The 24,647-nt window shown below is 64.6% G+C and overlaps 2 protein-coding genes across 2 annotated transcripts; both read left to right on the top strand.

Annotated features, from left to right (window-relative positions):
• Positions 1-152: 152 nt before the first annotated feature.
• INSRR (insulin receptor related receptor) lies at positions 153-13,276 on the top strand. Its single transcript, XM_064638423.1, has 22 exons — positions 153-371; positions 2,067-2,618; positions 3,735-4,047; positions 4,152-4,294; positions 4,436-4,580; positions 4,664-4,878; positions 4,953-5,079; positions 5,605-5,843; positions 5,921-6,088; positions 6,236-6,425; positions 6,555-6,596; positions 6,682-6,947; positions 7,072-7,208; positions 7,487-7,652; positions 9,702-9,810; positions 9,944-10,014; positions 10,970-11,199; positions 11,278-11,388; positions 11,493-11,652; positions 11,737-11,866; positions 12,170-12,304; positions 12,437-13,276. Exons 1-22 carry the CDS (start codon positions 278-280, stop codon positions 12,699-12,701), a joined length of 4,008 nt encoding a protein of 1,335 aa, XP_064494493.1. The 5' UTR covers positions 153-277; the 3' UTR covers positions 12,702-13,276.
• A 1,149-nt stretch (positions 13,277-14,425) lies between these two features.
• Positions 14,426-23,714, top strand: NTRK1 (neurotrophic receptor tyrosine kinase 1). Its single transcript, XM_064638445.1, has 17 exons — positions 14,426-14,660; positions 16,358-16,432; positions 16,591-16,662; positions 17,161-17,229; positions 17,532-17,686; positions 17,807-17,955; positions 18,112-18,238; positions 18,318-18,647; positions 18,852-18,869; positions 19,039-19,097; positions 19,337-19,439; positions 19,798-19,944; positions 20,038-20,168; positions 20,240-20,412; positions 22,229-22,469; positions 22,860-23,018; positions 23,107-23,714. The coding sequence occupies exons 1-17, from the start codon at positions 14,479-14,481 to the stop codon at positions 23,290-23,292; spliced, it is 2,376 nt and encodes a 791-aa protein (XP_064494515.1). The 5' UTR covers positions 14,426-14,478; the 3' UTR covers positions 23,293-23,714.
• The last annotated feature ends 933 nt before the right edge of the window (positions 23,715-24,647 follow it).

Genomic DNA, 24,647 nt, shown 5'->3' with positions numbered 1-24,647 from the left:
CCCGCCCACTCCAGCACGGGGGGCGGGGGGGCCGCCCTGTTTTCCCCCTCTGTATTTCCCAAACAAGCCCCGGCCCCGGGCCTGGCAGTTGTCAGGCTAAATATTTTGTGTGCGGCAGCCGAAAACAAAAGTGAAGGGGCCGCAGGGTCCGGGCAGGGGCCGTGCCCCCCCCAATCCCGGCGTGCCCCAGGTGCCGCCGGACACGGCGAGCGGGACCCGACGCGGCAGCAGCGCCCGAGGTGGGACAGGGACGGGACCCCGGGGGTCCCGCTCGGGGATGGGGCCGAGGGCGCCGGGTGCCCTGCGGCTGGGGGTGATGCTGCTGGTCCTTGGTCCCCTCCCTCTGCCCCCCGTGTGGGCCCCCTCCGAAAGTAAGTGCCTGGGAGGGGGTGGCCGGGAGAGGGGCGAGGGTGGAGCGCTTGCCTGGGGGGACAGTTCTGGGGTGATACCTGTGCTCGGGGCTTTGCAAGAGCCAAACCCTGAGGCAAAGCTCTTTGGGTGCTCCCTCTGCCTCGGTTTCCCCCCGCGGCAGCCCCCCCCCCGCTGCTGCAAACCCCCCGTTTTGGGCAGGAGGGGCAGAGTGTGAGACCCCCACACCCCCCACTGCTGGGATGGGGTGAGAGAGGAACGGGGGGGGGCTCAGCTGGAGCCGGGGGCGGGGATTGCTCTGCCCCTCTGGGATGGTGGGAAATTGTCGCAGGAATTGAGAGCGCTGGTCCCAGCACGGCTGCTGGGGTGGAAAAGGGTGGAGAGGGGTGGCACGGTGGGGAGGGGGCACAGCCACCGCGAGGGATGGCCGGCGGCACCAGGAGGGTCTGTCGGTCTGTCCTGCCTTCCCCTCTCCCTGCCGCCCGTGCCTCAGTTTCCCCAAGCACCGAGGGGCTGTGCTGGGGGGGGGGGTGGGAGCGATGGAGGAGGGGGATGAAGCATCCGAGAGCTTCCCAGGGGACACACCTCGCTGTGCCAGCTCCCACCTGGGATCCCTGTCCCCTCCCTGTCCCCTCAGGGGCAGGGGGGACCCCTGTCCCCTCACAGGGTGACTTTGCAAGGTCAGGGAGGTGACGTTGGCAGCGGGGGCTGTAACCCCCAGGGTTGGTGCTGCACCCAGGGCCGGTTCTGTGGGAGGATGGAGGACCCTCCTGTCCTGACTGGGGGGGACAGGGCTCCCAGCGAGGAGCCAAGCCCTGGTGTGGTGCTGGGGTGAGCGGGCACAGGCAGCTGCCAGAGCCTCAGTGCCCACGGGATCACGGTGCCAGCAGTTAATGGGTGATACTGAGAGGGGAAAAATGCCACCGGGCACAAGGTCACAAGGATACGACCATGAGCCACCAGCCCAGGCTGGCAGGGCCAGACAAGGGGTGAACCACGGCCCCGACCCCCTCCAGGACCTGGACAGCACTTTTGGGCTGGGGATGCTGCCGGTGGGAAGCTCTCTGCTCATCCTGGCTCTTGCATCCCTGCTGGGACTGGGAAGCAGGAGATGCTGGGCTTGTGCTGCCTCAGTTCTCCTGCTCCCTGCCTGGGCCTGGGTGGAGAAGCCCTGGGACAGCAAATGTGGCCCAGGCTGTGCCACATGGGCACCTGTGGTAGCCTTGTGTGCTCTGGGCACTGCCACGGAGTTAATGGGAACAACCTTTCAGGAGCTGCCACTCACTGGGTAACTGTGGGTCCGCGGCAGAGGAGAGATGTTGTGAGACCCCCACGGCTGTCCCACAACTCAGGGAAGGGGAAAACTGTCTGCATACCCCAGCTGGCTTCCCCTGGGGTGGGCAGTGGGGCTGGGACGCGGTCCTGGGGCTGCCATGGGGCAAGGCAGGCGCCAGGGCTGCCAGGCCTCGTTAGCATCCCGCTGACAGACGCGTTGTGCCCCCGAGAGCCACAGCGCGCCAGCTGCCTGTCACAGCCACTCGTGTCTCCTGGCTGCCCAAACCAATTCCAGCCACGTTTGACAGGCAGCGCCGGGATATTAAACTCTGCCAAGCACCCCCTGGGGGATCCCAGGGTGGGGGTGGGGGTCAACTGCCTCGTCCCTGCCGCCCATGGGGTCCCCCCTCTCGCCACCCCAGTCTGCGGCAGCATGGACATCCGCAATGACGTCTCCCAGCTCCAGAAGCTGGAGAACTGCTCCATCATCGAGGGCAACCTGCAGATCCTGCTGATGTTCACCACGGGCGCCGAGGACTTCCGGGGGCTCAGCTTCCCTCGCCTGCTCATGATCACCGAGTACCTGCTCCTCTTCCGCGTCTATGGGCTGGAGAGCCTGCGGGACCTCTTCCCCAACCTCTCCGTCATCCGCGGCACCAACCTCTTCTTCAGCTACGCCCTGGTCATCTTCGAGATGCCGCACCTGCGGGACGTGGGGCTGCACAGCCTGGGCCACATCCTGCGCGGCTCCGTCCGCATCGAGCGCAACCAGGAGCTTTGCCACCTCTCCACCATCGACTGGGGGCTGCTGCTGCCCGACGCCGGGGACAGCACCTACATCGTCGGCAACAAGCTGGCCGAGGAGTGCGCCGACGTCTGCCCGGGCATCCTGGACGTGGAGAAGCCATGTGTGCAGACCAGCGTCAACGGGCAGCTGGATTATCGCTGCTGGACCTCCAGCTACTGCCAGAAAGGTGGGTGCCAGTGGCACAGGGCTCGGCTGTGCCGGCTGCTTTTCTGGGACGGTGATGGTTTGCACTGTGGGGTAAACTGGGAGGGCACTGGGGATGGCTGGTGGAGCCGCAGGCCCTGGCACGTGGTGGTGGCTCCCCCGTGCCGTGCCATGCCGTGCCGGCAGCGTGGCGGGGTAACCGGATCCGCGCTGTATCATCCTCCGGAGGACAGGCCAGCTCCTGGCTGCCGTGTTTTCCCAGCAGCGAGGTAAATACGGGCCCCTCCTGGGCTCGTTTGCTGTAAACAGGAGACCTGGTAATAAAATCTGTACTATAAACACAGATCCTTATCGGGGCTGCAGCCTCGGCTGTGGACCCAGCCTCGGATGCTCCGGGCAGCTGGGGCTCAGCTGGGGCTCAGCTGGGGCTCAGCTGGGGCTCAGCACAGGCTGAGCCTCCCCTCGTCCACCCATCTGTCCTGCTGTCCCTCTGTCCAGTCCCTCATTCGCCCATCCCAGTGGGTCACTCAACCACCCATCAAACCCACCTGCCTGGCTGGCCACCCACTGCTTGGCCATTTCTCCATCCATTCCTGCATCCCTCCATCTCTGCATCCATCCCTACATCCTTCCATCCCTCTTTTGTCCCACCATCAATGCATTCTTCCCTCCCTCCCTCCTTTCACCCCTCCATTTCTGCATCCCATGATCTCTGCATCACTTCATCTCTCCATCCTTCCATCCATCCCAACACACCTCTTCCCTCCCTCCCTCCCTCCCCTCTTCCCTCCGTTCATCCCACCATCCCTCCATCCCTCCTTCATGCCACCATCAGTGCATTCCTCCTTCCCTTCCTCTCTCCTTCCCCTCTTCCCTCCATCCATCCCACCATCTCGGCATCCCTTCATCCCTCCATCCATCCCCACACACCTCTTCCCTCCCTCCATCCCCACACCTCCCCATCTCTCCATCCCGTGCTCCCTCCCATTGCCCCCCAGACCTGGAGGGAATCACCAACACCCCCAACCCTTCCCACTTCTTCCCTCTCCCGCTGTTGCACACTCCCAACCCGTTCCCAGCTGTGCTGGGGTCCATGCCCGGGGGTCTCCCCTGCCCACGGCGCTGTCTCCCCTCGCAGTGTGCCCGTGTGGCGCGGGCTCGGCGTGCACGGCGGCGGGCGAGTGCTGCCACGCCGAGTGCCTGGGGGGCTGCGGACGCCCCCGCGACAGCCGGGCCTGCGTCGCCTGCCGCCACTTCCACTTCAATGGGCACTGCCTGCCCTCGTGCCCGCCCCGCACCTACGAGTACGAGGGCTGGCGCTGCGTCACCGCCGAGTACTGCGCCAGCCTCCGCAAGGTCTCCGACAACCCCCGCGACGCCTCCAAGTTCGTCATCCACCAGCGGCAGTGCCTCTCCGAGTGTCCCTCGGGATACACCAGGAATGAGAGCAGGTGGGGGGGGGGGCGTTCCCGGTGGCCCCCAGCATGGGCACGGTGGTGGCACAGTGCCCGGCTCACAGTGCCCGGCTCACAGTGCCCTGTCGTCCTGCCCGCAGCATCTTCTGCCACAAGTGCGAGGGTCTGTGTCCCAAGGAGTGCAAGGTGGGCACCAAGACCATCGACTCGACGCGGGCGGCGCAGGAGCTGGTGGGCTGCACCCTCATCGAGGGGAACCTCATCCTCAACATCCGCCGGGGCTGTGAGTGCCCCCCACAACCTGCCCCGGGTGGGAGAACAGCTGTGGGGGGTGGGGGGTGAAGGCAGAGGGTCTTTTCCCTTGTGGAGTGAATTAATGGGAGGGTGCCCTCCTCCCTGAGCTCACGCCGTGGGTTGTCCCCAGATAACCTGGCCTCGGAGCTGCAGAGCAGTCTGGGGCTCATCGAGACCATCACGGGCTTCCTGAAGATCAAGCACTCCTTTGCCCTCGTCTCCTTGTCCTTCTTCAAGAACCTCAAGCTGATCCGTGGTGACTCCATGGTGGACGGGTGAGGACAGGGCGTGTCTGGGGGGGACGTGTGGCTCTGGGGGTGCCCGTGCCCACCGCCTCCATCTGCACCTTCCCCCCCAGGAATTACACCTTGTACGTCCTGGACAACCAAAACCTGCAGCAGCTCTGGGACTGGAGCCACCACATCCTCTCCATCCCCGTGGGCAAGATGTACTTTGCCTTCAACCCCAAGCTGTGCCTGGCCGAGATTTACCGCATGGAGGAGGTGACGGGCACCAAGGGGCGGCAGAACAAGGCCGAGATCAACCCCCGCACCAACGGGGACCGGGCGTCCTGTGAGTGACGGGCATGGGGACAACCGGCAGCGCCGTGACCCCCTCCCTGCCCGAGCCCTGCCTCCGCCCCACAGGTAAGACCCAGACCCTGCGCTTCATCTCCAACGTCACCGAGTCCGACCGCATCTTCCTCAAGTGGGAGCGGTACCGGCCCCCCGAGTACCGGGACCTCCTCAGCTTCATCGTCTACTACAAGGAGTCGTAAGTGTTTGCCATCCCCACCGGGGGGGTCGTCCACTGTCTGGGGGGGCACCCAGTGGTGGGAACCCAAGCCAGGACAGGGAGTCCATGGGGTCCCCTGTGTCTGGGGTGAGGATCCGGGGCAGAACAGGGGTGTCTGGTGAAGGGGTCCCTGATGTCAGGGCATGAACCTTGGGCGGAATGGGGTGCCCTGGGCTGTCCTTCGTGTTCTGGGTGATCCTGGAGCAGGATAAGAGGGCTCAGGGAAGGGTTGTCCAAGGGGCCACTGGGGCAGGATGGGTGAGGTCCTCAGTACCCAAGGGGGGACCTGGCACATGACTGGGGCACCCAGGGGTGTCACCAGTGTCTGGTGGGACCCAGTGTCCAGGGGTGGACCCCGGGGAGAAACCTGTGGGGAGTTCCAGTGTGGAGAATGGGGACTCCAGCCCGTGATGGCCTTGTGCCCTGGTGGGCTGCTGGAACCCTCAGGGAGTTGTGTGGCTGGGAAGGGTCCCAGGGCCTTCCCTGATGCCCGGTGTGGGACAGACCCTTCCAGAACGTGTCAGAGTATGTGGGGCAGGATGCCTGTGGGGTCCAGAGCTGGAACGTGCTGGATGTGGATCTGCCACTCAGCAGTGACCAGGAGCCAGGGGTGGCCCTGCTTAACCTCCGCCCCTGGACCCAATATGCCATCTTCGTCCGTGCCATCACCCTCACCACCGCCGAGGAGGGACGCAACTACGGGGCGCAGAGCGAGGTGGTCTACATCCGCACCATGCCGGCGGGTAAGAAGCTGGCAGGGGCTGGGGATGCCTGTGGTAACCCCCCCCCAAAGAAAGACCGACACCCCGTGTCCACCCAGCCCCGACGGTGCCCCGGGATGTCATCTCCATGTCCAACTCCTCCTCCCACATCGTGGTGCGCTGGAAGCCGCCCACGCAGCGCAACGGCAACATCACCTACTACCTGGTGCTGTGGCAGCAGCTGGCCGAGGACATGGAGCTCTACATCAACGACTACTGCCACAAAGGTGAGGGCAGGCAGGGCAGGCAGGGCTGCCAGGCAAGGGCAGCGCACACAGGTCAGGTACAGCAGCCAAGGACACCAGTGGAACAGGGATTTTCCCCCCTGAGCCGGGGTCCAGCAGCCTGCCAGCCCTGCCCGTCGCTGCCCGCAGGTCTGAAGCTGCCCACCAGCAGCGCGGACACGCGCTTTGGGGACGGGGACGGCCCCGAGGTGGAGCAGGACGCGGAGGAGCGGTGCTGCCCCTGCCGCCCCGCCGACGGGCAGCTCCGCATGGAGGGCGAGGCCGAGTCCTTCCAGAAGAAGTTTGAGAACTTCCTCCACAACTCCATCACCATCCCCAGGTGCCATCTGGGGGGGGGTCCCTGCTTTGGGGGGCTCCCCCAGGCTGGGTGTGTGTGTGTCTGCCTGGGGGGGGGGGGGTCCAGCGGCCACTCCTGGCAGATCCTTTAACTGATTTCCCGCTGTCTCAGGCCACCCTGGAAGGTGACGTCCATCAACAAGAACCCACAGAGGTGAGCGGGGGCCACACAAGCCTGGAGGGTCTCGACGACCCCGGCGCCCTGGCTCCCCACCACCTCCTGTCCCCGTCCCCCGCAGGACCCCCAAGCAGCGCAGGGACGTGGTGGCCGTCACCCCCCCGGCCAACGCCTCCTGGGCGGAGCCGCCGGCCCCGAGCCGCGCCAGAGGGGAGCCCAAGCCCCGCTTCCAGATCTTCGAGGACAAGGTGGTTCGTGACCGGGCGGTGCTGTCGCGGCTGCGCCACTTCACCGAGTACCGCATCGACATCCACGCCTGCAACCACGCCGCGCACACCGTGGGCTGCAGCGCCGCCACCTTCGTCTTCGCCAGGACCATGCCCGAGCGTGCGTCCCCCCTCCCAGACCCTGCCTCGGGACGCGCTGGGATGTCTTCTGGATGGGATGTTGGCAGCGGGTCGGGGTCCAGGTGATGCCCCCAGGAGGTGACCCCCTCTGTGCCCCTCTCCAGTGCAAGCTGACAACATTCCTGGGAACGTCACGTGGGAGCCGGCAGGCAAGAACAGCGTCCTGCTGCGCTGGGAGGAGCCCAGGAACCCCAACGGGCTCATCCTCAAGTATGAGATTAAGTACAGCCGGGAGAGTGAGGTGAGGACATCCCCGGGACACCCCCTGCCAGGTCTGGTTATAGGGGTACAGCACCCCCGCCATCCCATTCTATACCATGTCATGCCATGCCACGCCATGCCATCCCATTCCATGCCATGCCATCCTATCCCATTCCATGCCGTCCCATTCCATGCCATGCCATTCCATGCCACGCCATCCCATCCCATCCCATCCCACCCCTCTCTCCCCCAAGGCTTGCACACAGCTGGGGGGAGATGAAGCCCCTTGGCCACCCCCTCATTGTCCCCCCACCCCAGGAGGTCACCACCGTCGTCTGCGTCTCCCGCCACCGCTACTCCAAGTACGGGGGCGTCCACCTGGCCCTGCTCCAGCCGGGGAACTACTCGGCCAAGGTCAGGGCCACCTCCCTGGCCGGCAACGGCTCCTGGACGGGGCTCGTCAAGTTTTACATCCTGGGGCCAGGTACCTGCGGGGGACAAGGGGGACGTCACAGGGGACGTCAGAGGGGACCCCGGCAGGCAGGGATAGGGGGCTGTGGGGTCAGGGAGCTGGATCAGGGCGCTGGGGAATTGGGGTTGCTGCTGGGCTGGGACACTGGAGGATCACAATCACAGAATCCTTTGGGTTGGAAAAGCCCTTCAAGACTCGATAGTCCAACTGTTCCCCCAGCACTGCCAAGGCCACCATGTCCCCAAGTGCCACAGCTACACTTTTTTAAATCCCTCCAGGGATGGCGACACCACCCCTGCCCTGGGTAGCCTGAGCACTGCTTTGCAATTTTCCCTAATATCCCTAATTCCCTAAACCTCCCCTGGCATAACCTCAGGCCATTTCTTCTTGTCCTGTCCCTTGTTCCCTGGGAGCAGAGCCCGACCCCCCCAGCTCCCCCCTCCTCTCAGGGAGTTGTAGGAAGTGAGAAGGTCCCCCCTGAGCCTCCTTTTCTCCAGGCTGAGTCCCCCCAGCTCCCTCAGGAGTTCTCCAGACCTTTCTCCTGGTGCTCCAGCCCCTTCCCCAGCTCCATTCCCTTCCCTGGACATGCTCCAGCCCCTCTTGTCACAAGGGTCCCAAAACTGACCCCAGAATTTGAGGTGCCCAGCACTGCCCTGGCCCTGTGGCCACTGTGGCTGGTCCAGGTCAAGTGTCATTGGCCTCTTGTCCACCTGGGCACACCTGGGCTCACATTCACCTGCTGTCAAACAGCACCCCCAGGTCCTTTTCCAGCTTTCCAGTCCTTCTGCCCCAAGCCTGGGGCGTTTCATGGGGTTGTTGTGACCCAAGGGCAGGATGTGGCACTTGGCCTTGTTGCCCCTCACCCCATTGCTCTCAGCCCTTGGATCCAGATCCCTCTGCAGAGCTTCCTGCCCTCCAGCACATCAGTATTCCCACCCAACTCGGTGTCATCCTCAGACTCAATCCCCCCGTCCAGGCCATCCATGAAGTCATGGAACGGGACTGGCTCTGTATGGAGCCATCTGAGCCCCCCCTGCCACGGAGCAGCCCAGGCTGGTCAGGCAGGACCTGCCTGATCCCCTGCTTGTCCTACCTGTGTGACAGCACTCAGGGTGATCTGCTCCATGACCTTCCCTGGTACTGAGGTCAGGATGACAGTCCTGGAGTTCCTCGGATCCTCCTTCTGACCCTTCTTGTAGATGGGCATCACTTTGGCTCGCTCCCAGTCCACTGCCCCTCCCCAGTCAGCCAGGACTGCTGGAAAATGATGGAAAGTGGTTCGGTGAGCCCTTCCACCGACTCCCTCAGCACCCTTGAATGGATCCATCCGGCCCCACAGACTTGTGGGTGTCTCTGTGGTGGTGCAGCAGGTCACTGACCATTTCCCCTTGGATTATGGGGACTTCATTCCACTCCCCATCCCTGTCTTCCTGCTCAGGGGACTGGGTTAGAGTCCCAGAACAACTGGTCCTACTGCTACAGACTGAGGCAAAGGAGGCAGGAAGTACCTCAGCTCTTTCTTCAACCTTTGTCACTGTGGCCCCCACATCTAATAAAGGATGGAGAGTCTCCTCAGCCTTCCTTTGGTTGCTGATGGATTTGTAGAAACATTTTTTATTGTCTGTTATGGCAGATTCAGTTCTAGTTGGGCTTTGGCCCTTCTCATATTTATCCTTGTGGTCCTTCTGACCTTCCAGCCCCTTCTTCCAAAGGTTTGAACGTCTCCTGAAAAAGGAAACACCAGCCTGAGGTGGAGTTCCAGTCAAAGCTTTCTGCTAAGCCAGGCCGGTCTTACTCCCATCCTTCATCCAAGGATGCTGCCGGATTGAGGAGCTGGGGGACTGGGGGATGCTGCTGGAGTGGGACACTGGGAGCTGCTGGTGGATTGGGGGATCTTGGGGACAGGGGATGCTCTGGGACAGGGACACCCAGGGATCAGTGGGTGCTGCCGGTGTGGGGAGCCGGGAGCTCCCCCTCTCCGGCCCAGTGGTGGTGGTGGGACAAGTGTGGGTGGGGATGAGCCTGCCCGGGCCCTGATCCAGGGCCGCCTGCTCCCGGCAGCCGAGGAGGAGTCCAGCAGCTTCTACGTCCTGCTCACTGTCACGCCCGTGGTGCTCATGGTGCTCATCTCCTGCCTCGCCGTCTTCGTCTTCTTCTACAACAAGAAGAGGTAACGACCCCTCTGCACCCCCAGGGCTGGGCCGGGGCAGGATCCGGCTGAGCCAGGGCTGGGGAAGGGCTGGGGAAGGGCTGGGGAAGGGCTGGGGGGGGCAGCACCTCTGAGCGCTGCCCACCCCTGGCAGGAACAACGACGGGTACCCCAGTGGGACCCTCTACGCCTCCGTCAACCCCGAGTACTTCAGTGCCTCAGACAGTGCGTGGGGACGGGCAGGGGCGGCTCGGGGGGGCTGCTGAGCCCCCTCCTCGCTGGGGTCACACTGGAGGGGACAGGGATGGGGTGGGATGGGGTGGGATGGGAGGGGATGGGATGGGAGGGGATGGGGTGGGATGGGGTGGGATGGGGTGGGGTGGGATGGGATGGGATGGAGATGGAGATGGAGATGGAGATGGAGATGGGATGGGATGGGATGGGATGGGATGGGATGGGATGGGATGGGATGGGATGGGATGGGGTGGGATGGGGTGGGGTGGGATGGGATGGGGTGGAGTGGGGTGGGATGGGGTGGGGTGAGATGGGATGGGATGGGGTGGGGTGGGGTGGGGTGGGATGGGATGGGATGGGATGGGATGGAGATGGGGATGGGGTGGGGTGGGGTGGGGTGGGATGGGATGGGATGGGATGGGATGGGGTGGGGTGGGGTGGGGTGGGATGGGATGGAGATGGAGATGGAGATGGGATGGGATGGGATGGGATGGGATGGGATGGGATGGGATGGGATGGGATGGGGTGGGGTGGGATGGGATGGGGTGGGGTGGGGTGGGGTGGGGTGGGAGGGGATGGGATGGGATGGAGATGGGGATGGGGTGGGGTGGGGTGGGGTGGGGTGGGGTGGGGTGGGATGGGATGGGATGGGATGGGGTGGGATGGGATGGGATGGAGATGGGGATGGGGACAGAGACAAGGATGGTGATGGGAGGGAGATGAGGATGAGGATGGAGATGAGGATAGAGAGAGGGACAAGGATGGTGAGGGAATGGAGATGAGGATGGGGGTAGAAATGGGATGAAGATTAGAATGGGGATGGAGGTGGGGATAGGATGGAGATGAGGATGGGAATGGAGATCAAGATGGGGATGGAGATGGGATGAGGATGGAGAGGGGGATAGTGACAGTGATGGGGATGGGGTGATCCCCACTCACCCTGCAGTGTACATGCCTGATGAGTGGGAGGTGTCACGGGAGAAGATCACAGTGATCCGGGAGCTGGGACAGGGATCCTTCGGGATGGTGTATGAGGGGTTGGCACTGGGGCTGGTCACGGAGGGAGAGGAGACCAAGGTGGCCCTGAAGACAGTCAACGAGTTGGCCACCATGCGGGAGCGCATCGAGTTCCTCAACGAGGCCTCTGTCATGAAAGCCTTCAAGTGCCACCACGTGGTAGGTGGGCAGCTGAGGGAGAGGGAGGGGACATGGGGGGTCTGGCCACTCACATGCCACCCCTCTTTGTCCCTTCAGGTCCGTCTGCTCGGCGTCGTGTCCCAGGGCCAGCCAGCTCTGGTCATCATGGAGCTGATGACACGGGGGGACCTGAAGAGCTACCTGCGTTCTCTCCGGCCCGAGGCCGAGGTGAGGGGCTGGCCGGGTGCCCCCACGGGCAAAGTGACACCCACCCTGCCCCCGGGGGGGTCCTGGTGTGCCTCCCCCCAGCCCTGAGTCTATGCACGGTGCAGAACAACCCCGGGCTGCCGCCGCCGTCGCTCAAGGACATGATCCAGATGGCGGGGGAGATCGCCGACGGCATGGCCTACCTCAACGCCAACAAGTTCGTGCACCGGGACCTGGCTGCCCGCAACTGCATGGTGTCCGAGGACTTCACCGTCAAGATTGGAGGTGGGTGGGCAGCGCTGGACAGGCTGCTGCCAGCCCCCATCTCCTGCTGCTCACGCCTTCCTCCTCCTCTCCCTCCCCTGCCAGATTTTGGCATGACCCGGGACATCTACGAGACGGATTATTACCGGAAAGGGGGCAAGGGGCTGCTCCCCGTGCGCTGGATGTCCCCAGAGGCGCTCAAGGACGGCATCTTCAACACGCAGTCTGACGTCTGGTGGGTGCTGGGCTGGGGGGGAGCACCGGGGGGGAATTTTGGGGAGTTCCTGGAGCGCCGGGGGGGAGTTTTGGGGAGTTCCTGGAGCACCAAGGGGGAGTTTTGGGGAGTTCCTGGAGCACCAGGAGGGGAGTTTTGAGGAGTTCCTGGAGCGCTGGGGGGGGAGTTTTGAGGAGTTCCTGGAGCGCCAGGAGGGGAGTTTTGAGGAGTTCCTGGAGTGCTGGGGGGGAGTTTTGAGGAGTTCCTGGAGTGCCGGGGGGGGAGTTTTGGGGAGTTCCTGGCTGAGCGGCGCCGTGCCAGCAGGTCCTTCGGGGTGGTGCTGTGGGAGATCGCCACGCTGGCCGAGCAGCCCTACCAGGGCATGTCCAACGAGCAGGTCCTGCGCTTCGTCATGGACAACGGCGTCCTGGAGAGGCCCGAAAACTGTCCTGACAAACTGTGAGCGAGGGGGACACACCCCCTCAGACCCCCACCCTGCTGGTGGGGGAAATCCTGGTCTCTCCCAGTGCTGGGAGGGCCATGGGGTGCTGGAGCCCCCCGAAACCAGCGGGTGCCTTCTCTTTCCCACAGCCACGAGCTGATGTGCCTGTGCTGGCAGCAGAACCCGCGCCAGCGCCCCTCCTTCATCCAGCTCCTGGAGCGCATCAAGGACCACATGGCGCCCGCTTTCCGCACCCTCTCCTTCTTCTACAGCCCCGAGAACGGCCACCACGGCTCAGAAGAACCCTCTGACGCCGAGACAGATCCATCCACCGGGGAGGACGAGCCCCCCACATCCCCCCTGCCCACACGCAAGGACCACAGCCCCAGCCAGCTCCCCAACGGGATGGCCTGACTCTGAGCCCAGGGTGTGCTTGGACCCCCGCTGCACTCTGCACCCCCACTCTCCTCCGGCCACCCCCCAGTGCCGGGACACCCCCACATTATTTATTGCTTCCAAGGGCCCAGCCGAGGAGCAGGTGCCTTGGGAAGGGGGTGGCAGCAAAGCAAGGATGCTCCGTGGGGGGCCTTTCCCCTGGAGATAAATTAGGGTTCTACAGGGGCAGGGAATGGGGGGCTGCTGGCTGGGAGGAGAACACCCCGGTCCTTCCTTGGGTTTTTTCTTGGGGGGCGGGGGGAATGTGGGCATGGGGATGGAGAGAGGGGCTTGGGGTTCGGGGTCCCCCACCAATCTGCCTCTGCCGTCACCCTCCAGCTGCCCGTCAAACAGGTCAGTACCCCCATGACCCCTCTTTTACAGCTGGGGAAACTGGGGCAGCCCTGCAGCAGGAGAAGCCTGGGGTGGCCCTCATGCCTCTCCCCAGCCCCCTGCACTGGGACCAGTGCTGGGGCCGTGCTGGGCCGTGGAAGGGGCTCCACTGTCTTATCTGCGGCCGTGGGATGAGCGCGAATAAAGGGGGATGAAGATCAGCTGTGGCAGTGTCTGACTGGGGGGGGGCGGCACACGGGGTTTTTCACTCCCCACCGCACCAGCCCCGTCCAATTCCTGCGGCTTTGCCCTGCAGTGCCCAAACCGGAGGCGTTTCTGGGGAAAAACGTCAAAGCAGTGGAATTTGGGAGGATGTGGCAGGCTGGTCGGCTCTGCCGGGGGCGGGGGGGGGGGTCGCCCCAGGGGAATTGAGCCCTATAAGTGTCACTGGGTTGGGGAGATGCACCCGGAGCTGAGCCATGGGGGAGGAATGCAGGCTGAGAACGTTCTAAACTCAACGCACAGATGAGCCACCCCCGAGGTGCTTTGGGACAAGCCCGGGGACAAGCAGCAGACAGGTGGGGAAGGGGAACCCTGGGGGGAGGGCGGTGGGTGCACAACAGTCCTGTCCTGCCCCCCCCCGGGAAGGAGGAGGAGGGTCCTAGTTGGGGATGACAGGTGGGGACGGGGCCACTGTGTCACCAAACATCCCCCCGTCTCCAGCCTCTGCACCCCAAAATAACGGGGTGCTGGGGAAGAGCCTAACCCAGGACAACACATCGTGCCTCGAGATTTGAGGGCACCAGCGCGGGGTGTGACAGATTGGAGGGCTCTCCGTGGCCTCAGGGGTGCTGGTGTGACATCCCCTGTCCCTTCTGCGCAGCGAGCTCCGAGCCGGGTCCTGGAGCGAGTGTGTGTGTGTGTGTGTGTGTGTGTGTGCACACATGTGCCCATGTGTGCTCCAGTGTGTTTAGGGGTGCCAGTGGTGGGATGGGGCTGGGGGGTGCAGGTGTAGTGTGCCAGGGCGCAGGCAGGGGCGGGCAGGGTGCAGGCTGAGCGCGGGCAGGGGGCAGGGGTCTAGGCAGGGTGCGGGCAGGGTGCAGACAGGCTCCCTGCTCGCTGTCCGTGTGCGGAATCCCCCGCTCCCGGGTCGGGGGCTTCCCGCGTGCCCGTGAGTCACGGCCGGGGGGGTCTCGGGCCGGGGCAGGGGCGGTGCCGGGGCGGGGGGAGCCGCCGGCCCCTCCCGGGAGGCCGGTCCCTGCGTTGCTTTTAAGCCCCGCACGGCCCCGTGCTCGGGCTGCCGGGCAAGTGCGAGGGAGGGCGGCACCGATACCGGCGGCACCGGCAGCAGCGGCAGCGGCAGCGGCAGCAGCGGCATCGGCACCGGTCCGGGACCGGGACCGGGACCGGCCCCGGCCCCGCGATGCCGCCGCTGCCCGCCTGGCTCTGCCTGGCCGCGCTGCTCCTGACCCTGCCCGCCCCGGGCGCTGCCCGGCCCTGCCCCCGGCCCTGCCACTGCCCCCGGGCCGGGACCCTGCTCTGCCGGGAGCCCAGCACCGTGGGCAGCCTGGCCCTGCTGCTGCGAACCGGCGGCTTCACCGACGTGTGAGTGGGGCCGGGGGTCGGGGTGATGGAGCTCAGGGACCGGGCAGAGGGGCTGGGGGTGAGCGGGACGGCAGCGCTGGGGCTGAGGGACGCAGCGGCGGGGCTGGGGCAGCGATGGAGCGTGTGGTGGCAGAGCTCGGGGATGGGCGTGATGGGGCTGGGGGTGAGGGATTTTGGGGACTGGGCAGAGGGGTTGGGGATGATGGGGATGATGGGGAGGGGGGTGATGGAGCTCAGGGACCGGGCAGAGGGGCTGAGGGTGATGGCACTGGTGGTGATGGGGCTGAGGGATGCGGTGAGGGGGCTGGGGGCAGCAGGGCTGAGGGACAGGGTGGTGGGGTGATGGGGATGGAGGTGATGGAGTTCGAGGACAGGGCAGCGGGGCTGGGCTGGAGCAGCAATGGAGCAGGGATCACTGGATGGGCTGGGATCACTGTGGGGAGCGTGAGTGCTTGGCTGGAGCCATTGGGGCTGCAAAGACAGGATGGGGGGGGCTGCTGCATCCCCCAAGGAGTGAGTGAGGGTCTGGGGGCAGCCCTTTGCCCCCTCCTGTAGCGATGCCAGCCATAGTGACACGCTGAGGGTGCAGCAGGGACCTCGGGCAGGGAGCACTCCTGCCATGCCTGGCAGAGCTGGGGTGTGGGGAGCCCCTTGTCCCCAATCTGTTGGGGCTGTCACCCTGTCCTGGGACCTGTGGGTTGGGATGCTGCAGGGACACACCCCAGATTTCCTGGGGTGGGGGATCTCTTCTGCTCCCACTCATTCCCCTGCTCCAGGATGTGTGGCGAGCAGATGAGGGCTGGAGCGAGGAGCGACGAGGAGGGTGCTGGGGGATGTGGGGGTACGGGGTGCTGCAGGATACCAAGGCACCCCAACTCCTGGGTCCTCCCCCCGCCACAGCCCTGGCTGTGCCGCATTGCTGGGGACTGGCTGCAGGGTGTCTCTGTGCCTCAGTTTCCCCACGTGCCGGGGATGCTGCGCCACGGGCGCTGCCAGCTCTTTGTTCGCTGGCTGACGGGTGGGGTGGCTGGTGGGGGGGATGGTGGTCCCCCAGAGACCCCCGGCCATCCCGCTGCCCCAGCCTCCCTCACCCCATCCCCACAACCTCCCTCGTGGCAGTAGGCAGCCCCCCACAGGGGTCAGTGGGACCAAAACCCCATTAGTGTGGATCTGAACCCCCGATTAACTCCTGATGATTTGGGGTTCACAGGAGCAGCCCCTGGGGTGGGGCAGGGGGAAAACCCCTGTACCCACTCCCAAAGGGGCTTTTCTTCACTGCCTGAATAGAAGGGGAAGGGGGGACAGTCGGAGACCCTGTCACAGTGCAGGACACTGGGGTGTGAGGAAAGGTGGGGACCCAGGGGTGACTGGGGCTGAGACCTAAAAAACACTCTCTGCGTGAGACTGTGGGCTCCAAGTGGCAGCTCAGCCCCAGCCCCACAAGGCTCACACTGGCTGGGGCTCAGCACCATCGGGATCACCTGCTGCCATTCCCCCTTTCCAGCTCATCCCTGTCTGCCCAGGGGAAACTGAGGCACGGTGGGGCATCCCTGTCCCCATCTCCAGCTGTGGGCTGCACTGCAGGCACAGCCTGGGCAGGAGGGAGCACAGCTCTCCCCTTGCCCCACACTTTGCTGGCGGCCCTTGGCATGGGGGGTCCTGGGCTGCTCCCCTGACCCCCCTCATTTGCCTTCCAGCACCATTGAGAACCAGCCGAGGCTGACGACCTTGACCCGCGCTGACACCAGGATGCTGCGGGAGCTCAGGAGCCTGTGAGCACCCCGGGGTGGGGTCCCTGCACAGGGAGGGGGGGCTGCTGGATGGGGGATCCCCAGAGCTCAATCCCACTGCAGCAGGTGCAGAGGGGGTGCTCCCAGGATGGGGATCCAGGGACCCCCAGTGTGGGTGCTCAGCCCTTCCCTCCCCTCAGCACCATCTCCAGGTCGGGGCTGCAGCACATCTCTGCCGACGCCTTCCTGGACACCCCCAGGCTGAGCCACGTGTGAGTCTCCCCTCCCTCGATTCCCTCCCTCAACGTCCCCCTCCCCCGTTTTGGGGCTTGGCCCCCCCATCCCCGCGGGCGCCGGGCCCGGTGCAGGGTGGCCGGTCCCCGCGCCGGGGCGGGATCGATGGTGTCCCGCTGCCCCCGGGCACATCAGCCTGGCCGGGGGGGCTCTGCCGCTGAGTGGGAAACCATCGATCCAGGCAGGAGTACAGGCAGCTGCCGGCCCCTCCCCGGAGTCCCGTGCTGCCGCGGTGTGGGAGGGGACCCCCGAGAGCTGGGGGGGACCCTGTTCTGGGGTGTGTGGGGCTCCCCCCTTGCAGGGAGGCACCTGAAGGCTGGTGGCACCCCCGGCAGAGCTGGATTTGCTGGGTCACGGTGCGACAGCGGCAGCCCTGGTGCTGCCCAGTGCCCTGGCCAGACTCTCTGCAGGGTGGGGTGACATGGGACGGGGTTTTGGGGTGGGAAGGGGTGGCTGATGGGGTTTGTTCCCTACAGGAATCTCTCCTCCAATGCGCTGCAGAGCCTTTCCTGGAAAACCTTCTACCATCTGCCCCTGCAAGAGCTGTGAGTGATGGGGGAGAGGGGGGAAGTGGGTGTGGAGCATCTCCCACTGGGGAGGTGGGACAGACTGGGACAGGCCTGTGGACACAGTGTGATGGTGGCTCTGACAGCCACAGGCACGGGGATGGGGACAGGGATGGCACATGTGGCACAACGCCTGGCCCTGGGTGCATTCAGGGGCACCAACCACGCTCGGGGGCTGGGGGTGCCCCCATCCAGCCTTGGTTGGTTCCACAGGGACATACACAAGTGTGGGGGACCCGGAGCCCTTTTGAACCCCTGTTCTCTTCCTTGCTCCATCTCAGCATCCTGGTGGGAAATCCCTTCAACTGCTCCTGCAGCCTGCGCTGGCTGCAGCTGTGGCAGAACGGGAGCCGGGCCGAGCTGGGGAACCAGTCCCTGGGCTGCTGGGAGGGCAGTGTGCTGGTGCCCCTGGGCAGCCACATCCTCAGTGCCTGCGGTACGTGGCCGGGCACCCAGCTGGGTTTGGGGCCTGGGCTTGTCCCCCCTCCTGAGCCACTTGCCTGGGGATGGTGTGGGACGTGGGAGTCCACGTGGCTCACCCCTTTTCCCTCGGCAGACCCCCCGACTGTCCGCATCGAGCCCCCCGAGGTGCTGCTGCGTCAAGGGGACAGTGTCAACCTCACCTGCCGCGTCACCGCCGAGCCACCGGCCACCGTAAAGTGGGTGGTCCCCGAGGTGGGACCCGAGCCACCCGTCACCACCAAGGCAAGCTCAACCTTACTGGGGCATGGACAGGACCCCTCCCAGCGGCACTGTGCCCCCACAGCATCCTCTCGCTGGTGGGGTGGGCATGGGGGAATGCAGGAGCTGGCCCAGCTCTGGGGGGGTTGTTTGCTCACCCCAGCCCGGTGCTCCCCGCAGCTCTCGGACTGGGAGACCGTCCTGGAGATCAGCAATGTCTCCTCCAGCCTCAACTACAAGGACTTGACGTGCCGGGCAGAGAACGCCGCGGGGCCGGCAGAGGACAGTGTGATGCTCAATGTCACCTGTGAGCAGCCCAGAGGGGGTCTGGGGGTCTCCGGGTGAGGGGTCTGACTCAGAGACCCACCCAGCTCTGTCTCCTCCAGTCCCCCCTGTGATCCTGCTCCTGCACGAAGCCATCCCCCAGCACTTCTGGTGCATCCCCTTCTCGGTGGATGGCAACCCCGTCCCCAGCATCCGCTGGCTCTTCAATGGCACAGACCTGGTCGAGGGGCGCTACATCCACACCCGCATCGTGGAGTACGAGCACAACTCCACCGTCCTGCACGGCTGCCTCCAGCTCAACCGTCCCACCCACGTCAACAACGGCAACTACACCCTCCTGGTGCGCAACCCCCTGGGCTCGGCCGCCCACAGCGTCCAGGGGCGCTTCATGGAGAACCCCTTCAGCTTCAGCCCCGAGGAGCCCATCCCCGGTAGGTGCCAGGCAGGGGGGGCTGCCCGGGGGTCCCGCCGGGTCTCACAGAGGAGATGTGTCACACCCGGTGTGCAGAGCGGGTGGAACTGGGCTCTGCCTGCTGGCCCTGCACAAGCCCCAGCGGTGGGAAGGGGAGGGACAGGGCGCTCCCACCTGAGGAATAACGAGTGTTTCTCCTTTCTCTCCCTTTGGGCTGCACCAGTGTCTCTGTCCCCGCTGGGTGAGTGAACCAGGAGCACTGCTGCCCCTGCCTCAACCCCACCAAACTGTGCATTCCACCCGTCCCCCAGGGCTGATCCCGGGGTACCCAGGGGTATCCAGGTCCTTGCCAGGACCACCTCAGGGGATGGGGACCCCCCACTCACCCTGCACCCTTTTCCCTGTCCCAGGCACCAGGAACAGCTCGCTGGAGGGGCCCGTGGAGACGACGGATGACCACACGTTTGGGGTGAGGGGGTGCTCTGTGGTCTGGGATGGGGGGACCAGGACACCTGCAAGAGGGTGGGACACATCCCTCGGGGTCAGCCAAGAGGGATGGGGGCATGTGATGAGGACGAAGGACAGAGTCCCCGTGCCTCGATTTCCCCCGTGGCAGCTCCTGGTGCTTGTGGCCAACTCAGGCTCCCACAGGCTGGGAAAAGGGGCCTGGCAGGACCCCGCCCTGAGCCCTGTCCCCGCTGTCCCCAGGTCTCGGTGGCTGTGGCACTGGCCGTGTTCACCTGCCTTTCACTCTCCATCATGCTCATCCTGCTCAACAAGTGCGGGCGCCGCTCCAAGTTCGGCATTAACCGTGAGTTCCCCTGCCCGGTGACGCGGGATTTGGGCTGTGCCACGGGGACACCCCGGTCCCCACATCCCCGGGGCAGTGCTGGGCACCTGGGCTGGGCCAGGGCTGTGGGGAGAGGGACTGTGGGTGGGGACCGAGGGTGGGGGGACACCCGCAGAGGGGTACCGGCTCCCCCGGGAGCGCGGGCAGCAGCTGCTAATTCACTCCTGGAATGGATTCAGCCTCTAAATGGGTTTGATCGGGCTGCCTGGCCCCCGGGGGCCGGCCAGGCAGGGGGATGCTCGGCAGAGCCTGGCACTGGTTGCACCGGCTGGGGGGGGGCTGGGGGACCCCCTGATGGCCTTGTCCTTGTCCCCACAAGGCTCAGCGGTGCTGGCCCGAGAGGACGACCTGGCCATGTCCCTGCACTTCATGAACCTGGGCAGCAGCCCCCTCTCCTCAGCCGAGAGCAAGCTGGAGGGGCTGAAGAGCAACTTCATCGAGAACCCCCAGTACTTCTGCAACACCTGTAAGGGTCGGGAGGGGGGAGACTGTGGTCCCCGAGCACCCTCCCATGCTCACCCCTGACCCGGGGGGCACTGATGGGCGGGGGTCCCCCCAGGCGTGCACCACGTGCAGCGGCGGGACATCGTGCTGAAGTGGGAGCTGGGCGAAGGCGCCTTCGGGAAGGTTTTCTTGGCCGAGTGCTACAACCTCCTCCCGGAGCAGGAGAAGATGCTGGTGGCTGTGAAGGTGAGGAGGGGGGACAAGGCAGGGGCCGGGGGTGGTCTGTGGGGGGTGTCACCGATGCTGTGTGCTGGCAGGCGCTGAAGGAGGTGACGGAAAGCGCCCGCCTGGATTTCCAACGCGAAGCTGAGCTGCTGACGGTGCTGCAGCACGAACACATCGTCAAGTTTTACGGTGTCTGCACCGAGGGCGAGCCCCTCATCATGGTCTTCGAGTACATGAAACACGGCGACCTCAACCGCTTCCTCAGGTGGGCACGGGGGGGAGAACGGGACCCCCCCATCTGCTGCTCCATCAGCGCAGCCAGCCTGCTCCCTGCTAATGCAGCCCTCCTTGCAATATTGATTAGATTAGCTGTCTGAGAGGCTTAAATAGAGAGAGATTGGCCATCAGCTGGAATAAGCAGAGACTTTTCGATTGCCCCCCCAGGTATTGCTGCTAGACGGGGGGGGCTGCCAGAGGCATCGCTTTAGTGGCCGCGCGAGGAGCTCTGAGACGTGGCTTTTATGATTATTGTTATGGGATTTGGCATTAATGGTTCTGCCGAGCAGAGCTCCCCCAGCCCCCGGCCGCGGCCGCCCCGGCCCTGCTGTCAGTCGTGCTCGGCATCAAAGGCACCGAGGGGCTGGAGGCGGCCGGAGCCGCGCCGGCCCCCGGCCCACCCCGCACGCCCCACTTCACACGCGCTGCTGCGCTTTCACACCCCGCCTGCACCGCCCTGCACGGGCTGGCACGCAGCCTCCCGCCTGGGACAGCCCTCGTGTGTGCACGTGTGTTTGTGTGTGCCCTGCCCGTGTGCACATGTGTGTGTGTGTGCATGTGTGTGTGCCCTTTCCCTGTGTGCCTTTGCATGTGTGTGTGTGCCCTGCCCAGTGTGCATGTGTGTGTGTGCCTGGCCCATGTGCGTGTGTGTGTTTGTGCCCTTCCCAATGTGCACGTGTGTGTGTGCATGTGTGTGTGCCCCTTCCCTGTGTGCATGTGTGTGTGTGTGGGTGTGTGCCCTGCCCACATGCACGTGTGTGTGTGCCCTTCCCAGTGTGCACGTGTGTGTGCCTTTTCCCTGTATATGTGTGTGTGTGTGTGTGTGTGTGTGTGTGTGTGTATGTGCCTCCCCTGTGTGCATGGACATGTGTGTGTGCCCTTCTGTGTGTATGCATGTACGCGTGTGTGCCCTTCTCCTGTGAGTGTGCACATGTGTGTGCCCTTTCCCTGTGTACACGTACATGTGTGTGCCCTTCCCTTGTCTGCATGTGTGTTTGTGCCCTTCTCTGGCGTGTATGTACATGTGTGTGTGCCCTGCCTTGGCACCTGTGCACACACACCCCCCCACACATGCTTTTTCACACATGTGGGCACACCTCTCCCCTGTGTGCACTCACCCACGTGTAACCCTTCCTTGGCATGCACACGAGCACATGCTCTTCCCTTGTGTGTGCACATACATGTGCATGCCCTTCCCTGGGGTGCACACGTGAACACATGTCCATGCCTTTCCCCTGTGTGCACACACGCCAGGGAAGGACGCACATGTGTGTACATGTGTGTATGCGTATGTGCATGTCCTTCCCCCGTGTGTGCACACACACGTGCACCCCTTTTCCTTCTGCAGAACACACACGTGCCCTCCATCCCCTGGCACATGTTCTCGTGTGTGCACAGCCATTCCCTGTGTCCATTCACACACACACATCCTCCATCCCCTGGCACATGTTCTCGTGTGTGCCCAGCCCTTCCCTGTGTCCATTCACACACATGTTCCTCCATCCCCTGGCACCCATTCCTGTGTGTGCCCAGCCCTTCCCTGTGTCCATTCACACACACATGCTCTCCATCCCCTGGCACATGTTCCTGTGTGTGCACAGCCCTTCCCTGTGTCCATTCACACACACATGCTCTCCATCCCCTGGCACATGTTCCTGTGTGTGCACAGCCCTTCCCTGTGTCCATTCACACACACGTGTCCTCCATCCCCTGGCACAGGCACAGCCCTCCCCCTGCCTTTGCCCACCCTCCCCCGTGCCCCTCCCTGTGCCCCCCACTCCAAGCAGCCCCTCTGCCCCCGGCAGGTCCCATGGCCCCGACGCCAAGATCCTGGAGCAGGGGCCGGGGCAGCCCCAGGGGCCGCTGGCCCTGGGCCACATGCTGCACATCGCCACGCAGATCGCCTCGGGCATGGTCTACCTCGCCTCCCTGCACTTCGTCCACCGAGACCTGGCCACCCGCAACTGCCTGGTGGGCCACGACCTGGTGGTGAAGATCGGGGATTTCGGCATGTCCCGGGACATCTACAGCACTGATTATTACAGGGTGAGCTGCCCCCTCGCCCCCCCCAGCTCTGCCATGGGCTGGGGCGGCCACGCTCAATTTTCCCTCTTGGCTGCTGCCCCCCACCCTGTCTCCATCCGTATTCAACCACAGAGTGGGGTGGGTTGGGTTGGGTTGGGTTGGAAGGGACATTTAAAAGTCATCCAGTCCAACCTGCAACCTTCTACTAGACCAGGTTTCTCAAGCCCTGTCCAATCTGGTCTTGAATGTTTCCAAGGAATACTCCACAGCTTCTCTGGGCCACCTGCGCCAGGGGCTCACCATGAAAAATTTCTTCCTTACATCTCGTCTGAGGCTTAATGAGTGGGGCCAGGGATGAGGGGGGCAGATGGGGGGAGCCCTGCCCTGCCCTGACGGCCCCGCCGTGGGCAGGTGGGAGGCAGGACCATGCTGCCCATCCGCTGGATGCCCCCCGAGAGCATCCTGTACCGTAAGTTCACCACCGAGAGCGATATCTGGAGCTTCGGCGTGGTGCTCTGGGAGATCTTCACCTACGGGAAGCAGCCCTGGTACCAGCTCTCCAACACTGAGGTGAGCAGGCAGGGGGGAGGTGGATGGTGACAGACCCCCCAGGGGGTACCCAGAGCGGGGGATCCCATCTCCACCCCGGTTCCCACAGGCCATCGAGTGCATCACTCAGGGGCGGGAGCTGGAGCGGCCCCGCACGTGCCCCTCCGAGGTCTATGCCATCATGCAGAGCTGCTGGCACCGGGAGCCCCAGCAGCGCCGGCCCATCAAGGAGATCCACAGCCGCCTCCAGGCCCTCGTCAAGACCCCCCCTGTCTACCTGGACATCCTTGGCTGAGCGGGGACCCCCACCCGCCCTCAGCTCCCCGCTGCCCCCCGCCCTCCCTGCTGCCCAGGGGCATGGCTTTCCCCCCCCTGCACAGCCCTGGACTGATGCCCCAAGCAGGGGGAGAGGGCTGAAACCTTATTTATAGTGGAAAATGCCAGCCCATCCCAGGGGGGCTGGAGGGCTGGGCTGGGGGACCCCCAGGGCTGGGACCCCCGGGTTTGTGGCCCTGCTGCCTGGCTCCTTGTCATTCCCCCAGCGTGCCGGGATGGAGCTGTTCTGCTGACGTGGGTTGGCTCGAGGGGGCAGAGCTGAGAGCCCCCCAGTACGGGGTCTGTGCAGGAGCCGGGGGGCTCAGCTCTCTGGGGGAGTTGGGATGCCCCGTGCTCTGCAGCAAAACCAGTCACTAATAAACCGCCTCTCCCCCGCACTGGGCCCTGCCTGCTCCGGGGTGTCATCTGGGTGTGGGGAATGGAGGGATTTGGGGCTTTTTGAAGCAGGGAGACCACCCTGTCTGGGGCAGAGGAGCTGGAGGGGAGGTGCTGCCCCAGGGATCCTGGGATGTGGGGACAATGTGTGCCCAAGATGCAGGGATGATGTGTGCCAGGACCCCGGGATGCAGGGATGATGTGTGCTGGGATGATGTGTGCCAGGATGAAGCAATGATGTGTGCCCAGAGCCTCGGGATGCAGGGATGATGTGTGCCTGGGATGCAGGGATGTGTACCCAGGAACCTGGGATGCAGGGATGATGAGTGCCTGGGATGCAGGGATGTGTACCCAGGAACCTGGGATGCAGGGATGATGAGTGCCTGGGATGCAGGGATGATGAGTGCCTGGGATGCAGGGATGATGTGTGCCTGGGATGCAGGGATGGTGTCCTCATCCTCAGCCCAGAGGGGGATGTTTTTGGCTGTGCCACAGGGACCACCTTGGGCAGCGCCCCAGGGGTGCTGGTGCCATACCCTGGCCTGGGGCACCCGAGTCCCCTCGCCAAGGGGTCCAGGGGGAGGATGGGACTTCACAGCACAGAGCCAACACCCCCCACCCAAGGGCGTCATCCCCCCTTCCCTGTGCCCTCTCATCAGAACCAGGGGTTATCACATGCCCTGTAGCGTCCACTCCATCATCCTTCCTCGGGCTCTCCAGCCGCCTTGGTAATGGTTGAGACCTGGATTTGACCATAATGGAGCTGAATTGATTTCATCTGGATAATTAGGCAGCACAGGCAGGGCCCTGGCAGCTCCTTTGTTACCCCCCGTGACCCGAGATAAGCAGGAGGAAAGCGGAGTCGTGGGGGAAACTGAGGCACGGCACAAGGTGGGAGCAGCTGGGGGGGGTCTGTGGCAGGTACCAGGGGGCTTGGGG

This window comes from Pseudopipra pipra, chromosome 29 (assembly GCF_036250125.1).
Source record: "Pseudopipra pipra isolate bDixPip1 chromosome 29, bDixPip1.hap1, whole genome shotgun sequence".
NCBI classification, from domain to species: domain Eukaryota; kingdom Metazoa; phylum Chordata; class Aves; order Passeriformes; family Pipridae; genus Pseudopipra; species Pseudopipra pipra.
Note: the sequence above shows the minus strand (reverse complement) of the source record. Positions and strands in the feature narration are given on the sequence as shown.

What these genes read in the sequence shown, in the direction of transcription:
- NTRK1 (XM_064638445.1), top strand. Translation starts at nt 14,479, where the DNA reads ATGCCGCCGCTGCCCGCCTGGCTCTGCCTGGCCGCGCTGCTCCTGACC. An exon ending in CTGCGGGAGCTCAGGAGCCT is followed by an intron (nt 16,433 to 16,590) that starts GTGAGCACCCCG and finishes CCCTCCCCTCAG; the next exon opens with CACCATCTCCAGGTCGGGGC. An exon ending in AGCCACCCGTCACCACCAAG is followed by an intron (nt 17,956 to 18,111) that starts GCAAGCTCAACC and finishes TGCTCCCCGCAG; the next exon opens with CTCTCGGACTGGGAGACCGT.
- INSRR (XM_064638423.1), top strand. Translation starts at nt 278, where the DNA reads ATGGGGCCGAGGGCGCCGGGTGCCCTGCGGCTGGGGGTGATGCTGCTG. An exon ending in ATCGTCTACTACAAGGAGTC is followed by an intron (nt 5,080 to 5,604) that starts GTAAGTGTTTGC and finishes GGTGTGGGACAG; the next exon opens with ACCCTTCCAGAACGTGTCAG. An exon ending in CAACGACTACTGCCACAAAG is followed by an intron (nt 6,089 to 6,235) that starts GTGAGGGCAGGC and finishes CGCTGCCCGCAG; the next exon opens with GTCTGAAGCTGCCCACCAGC.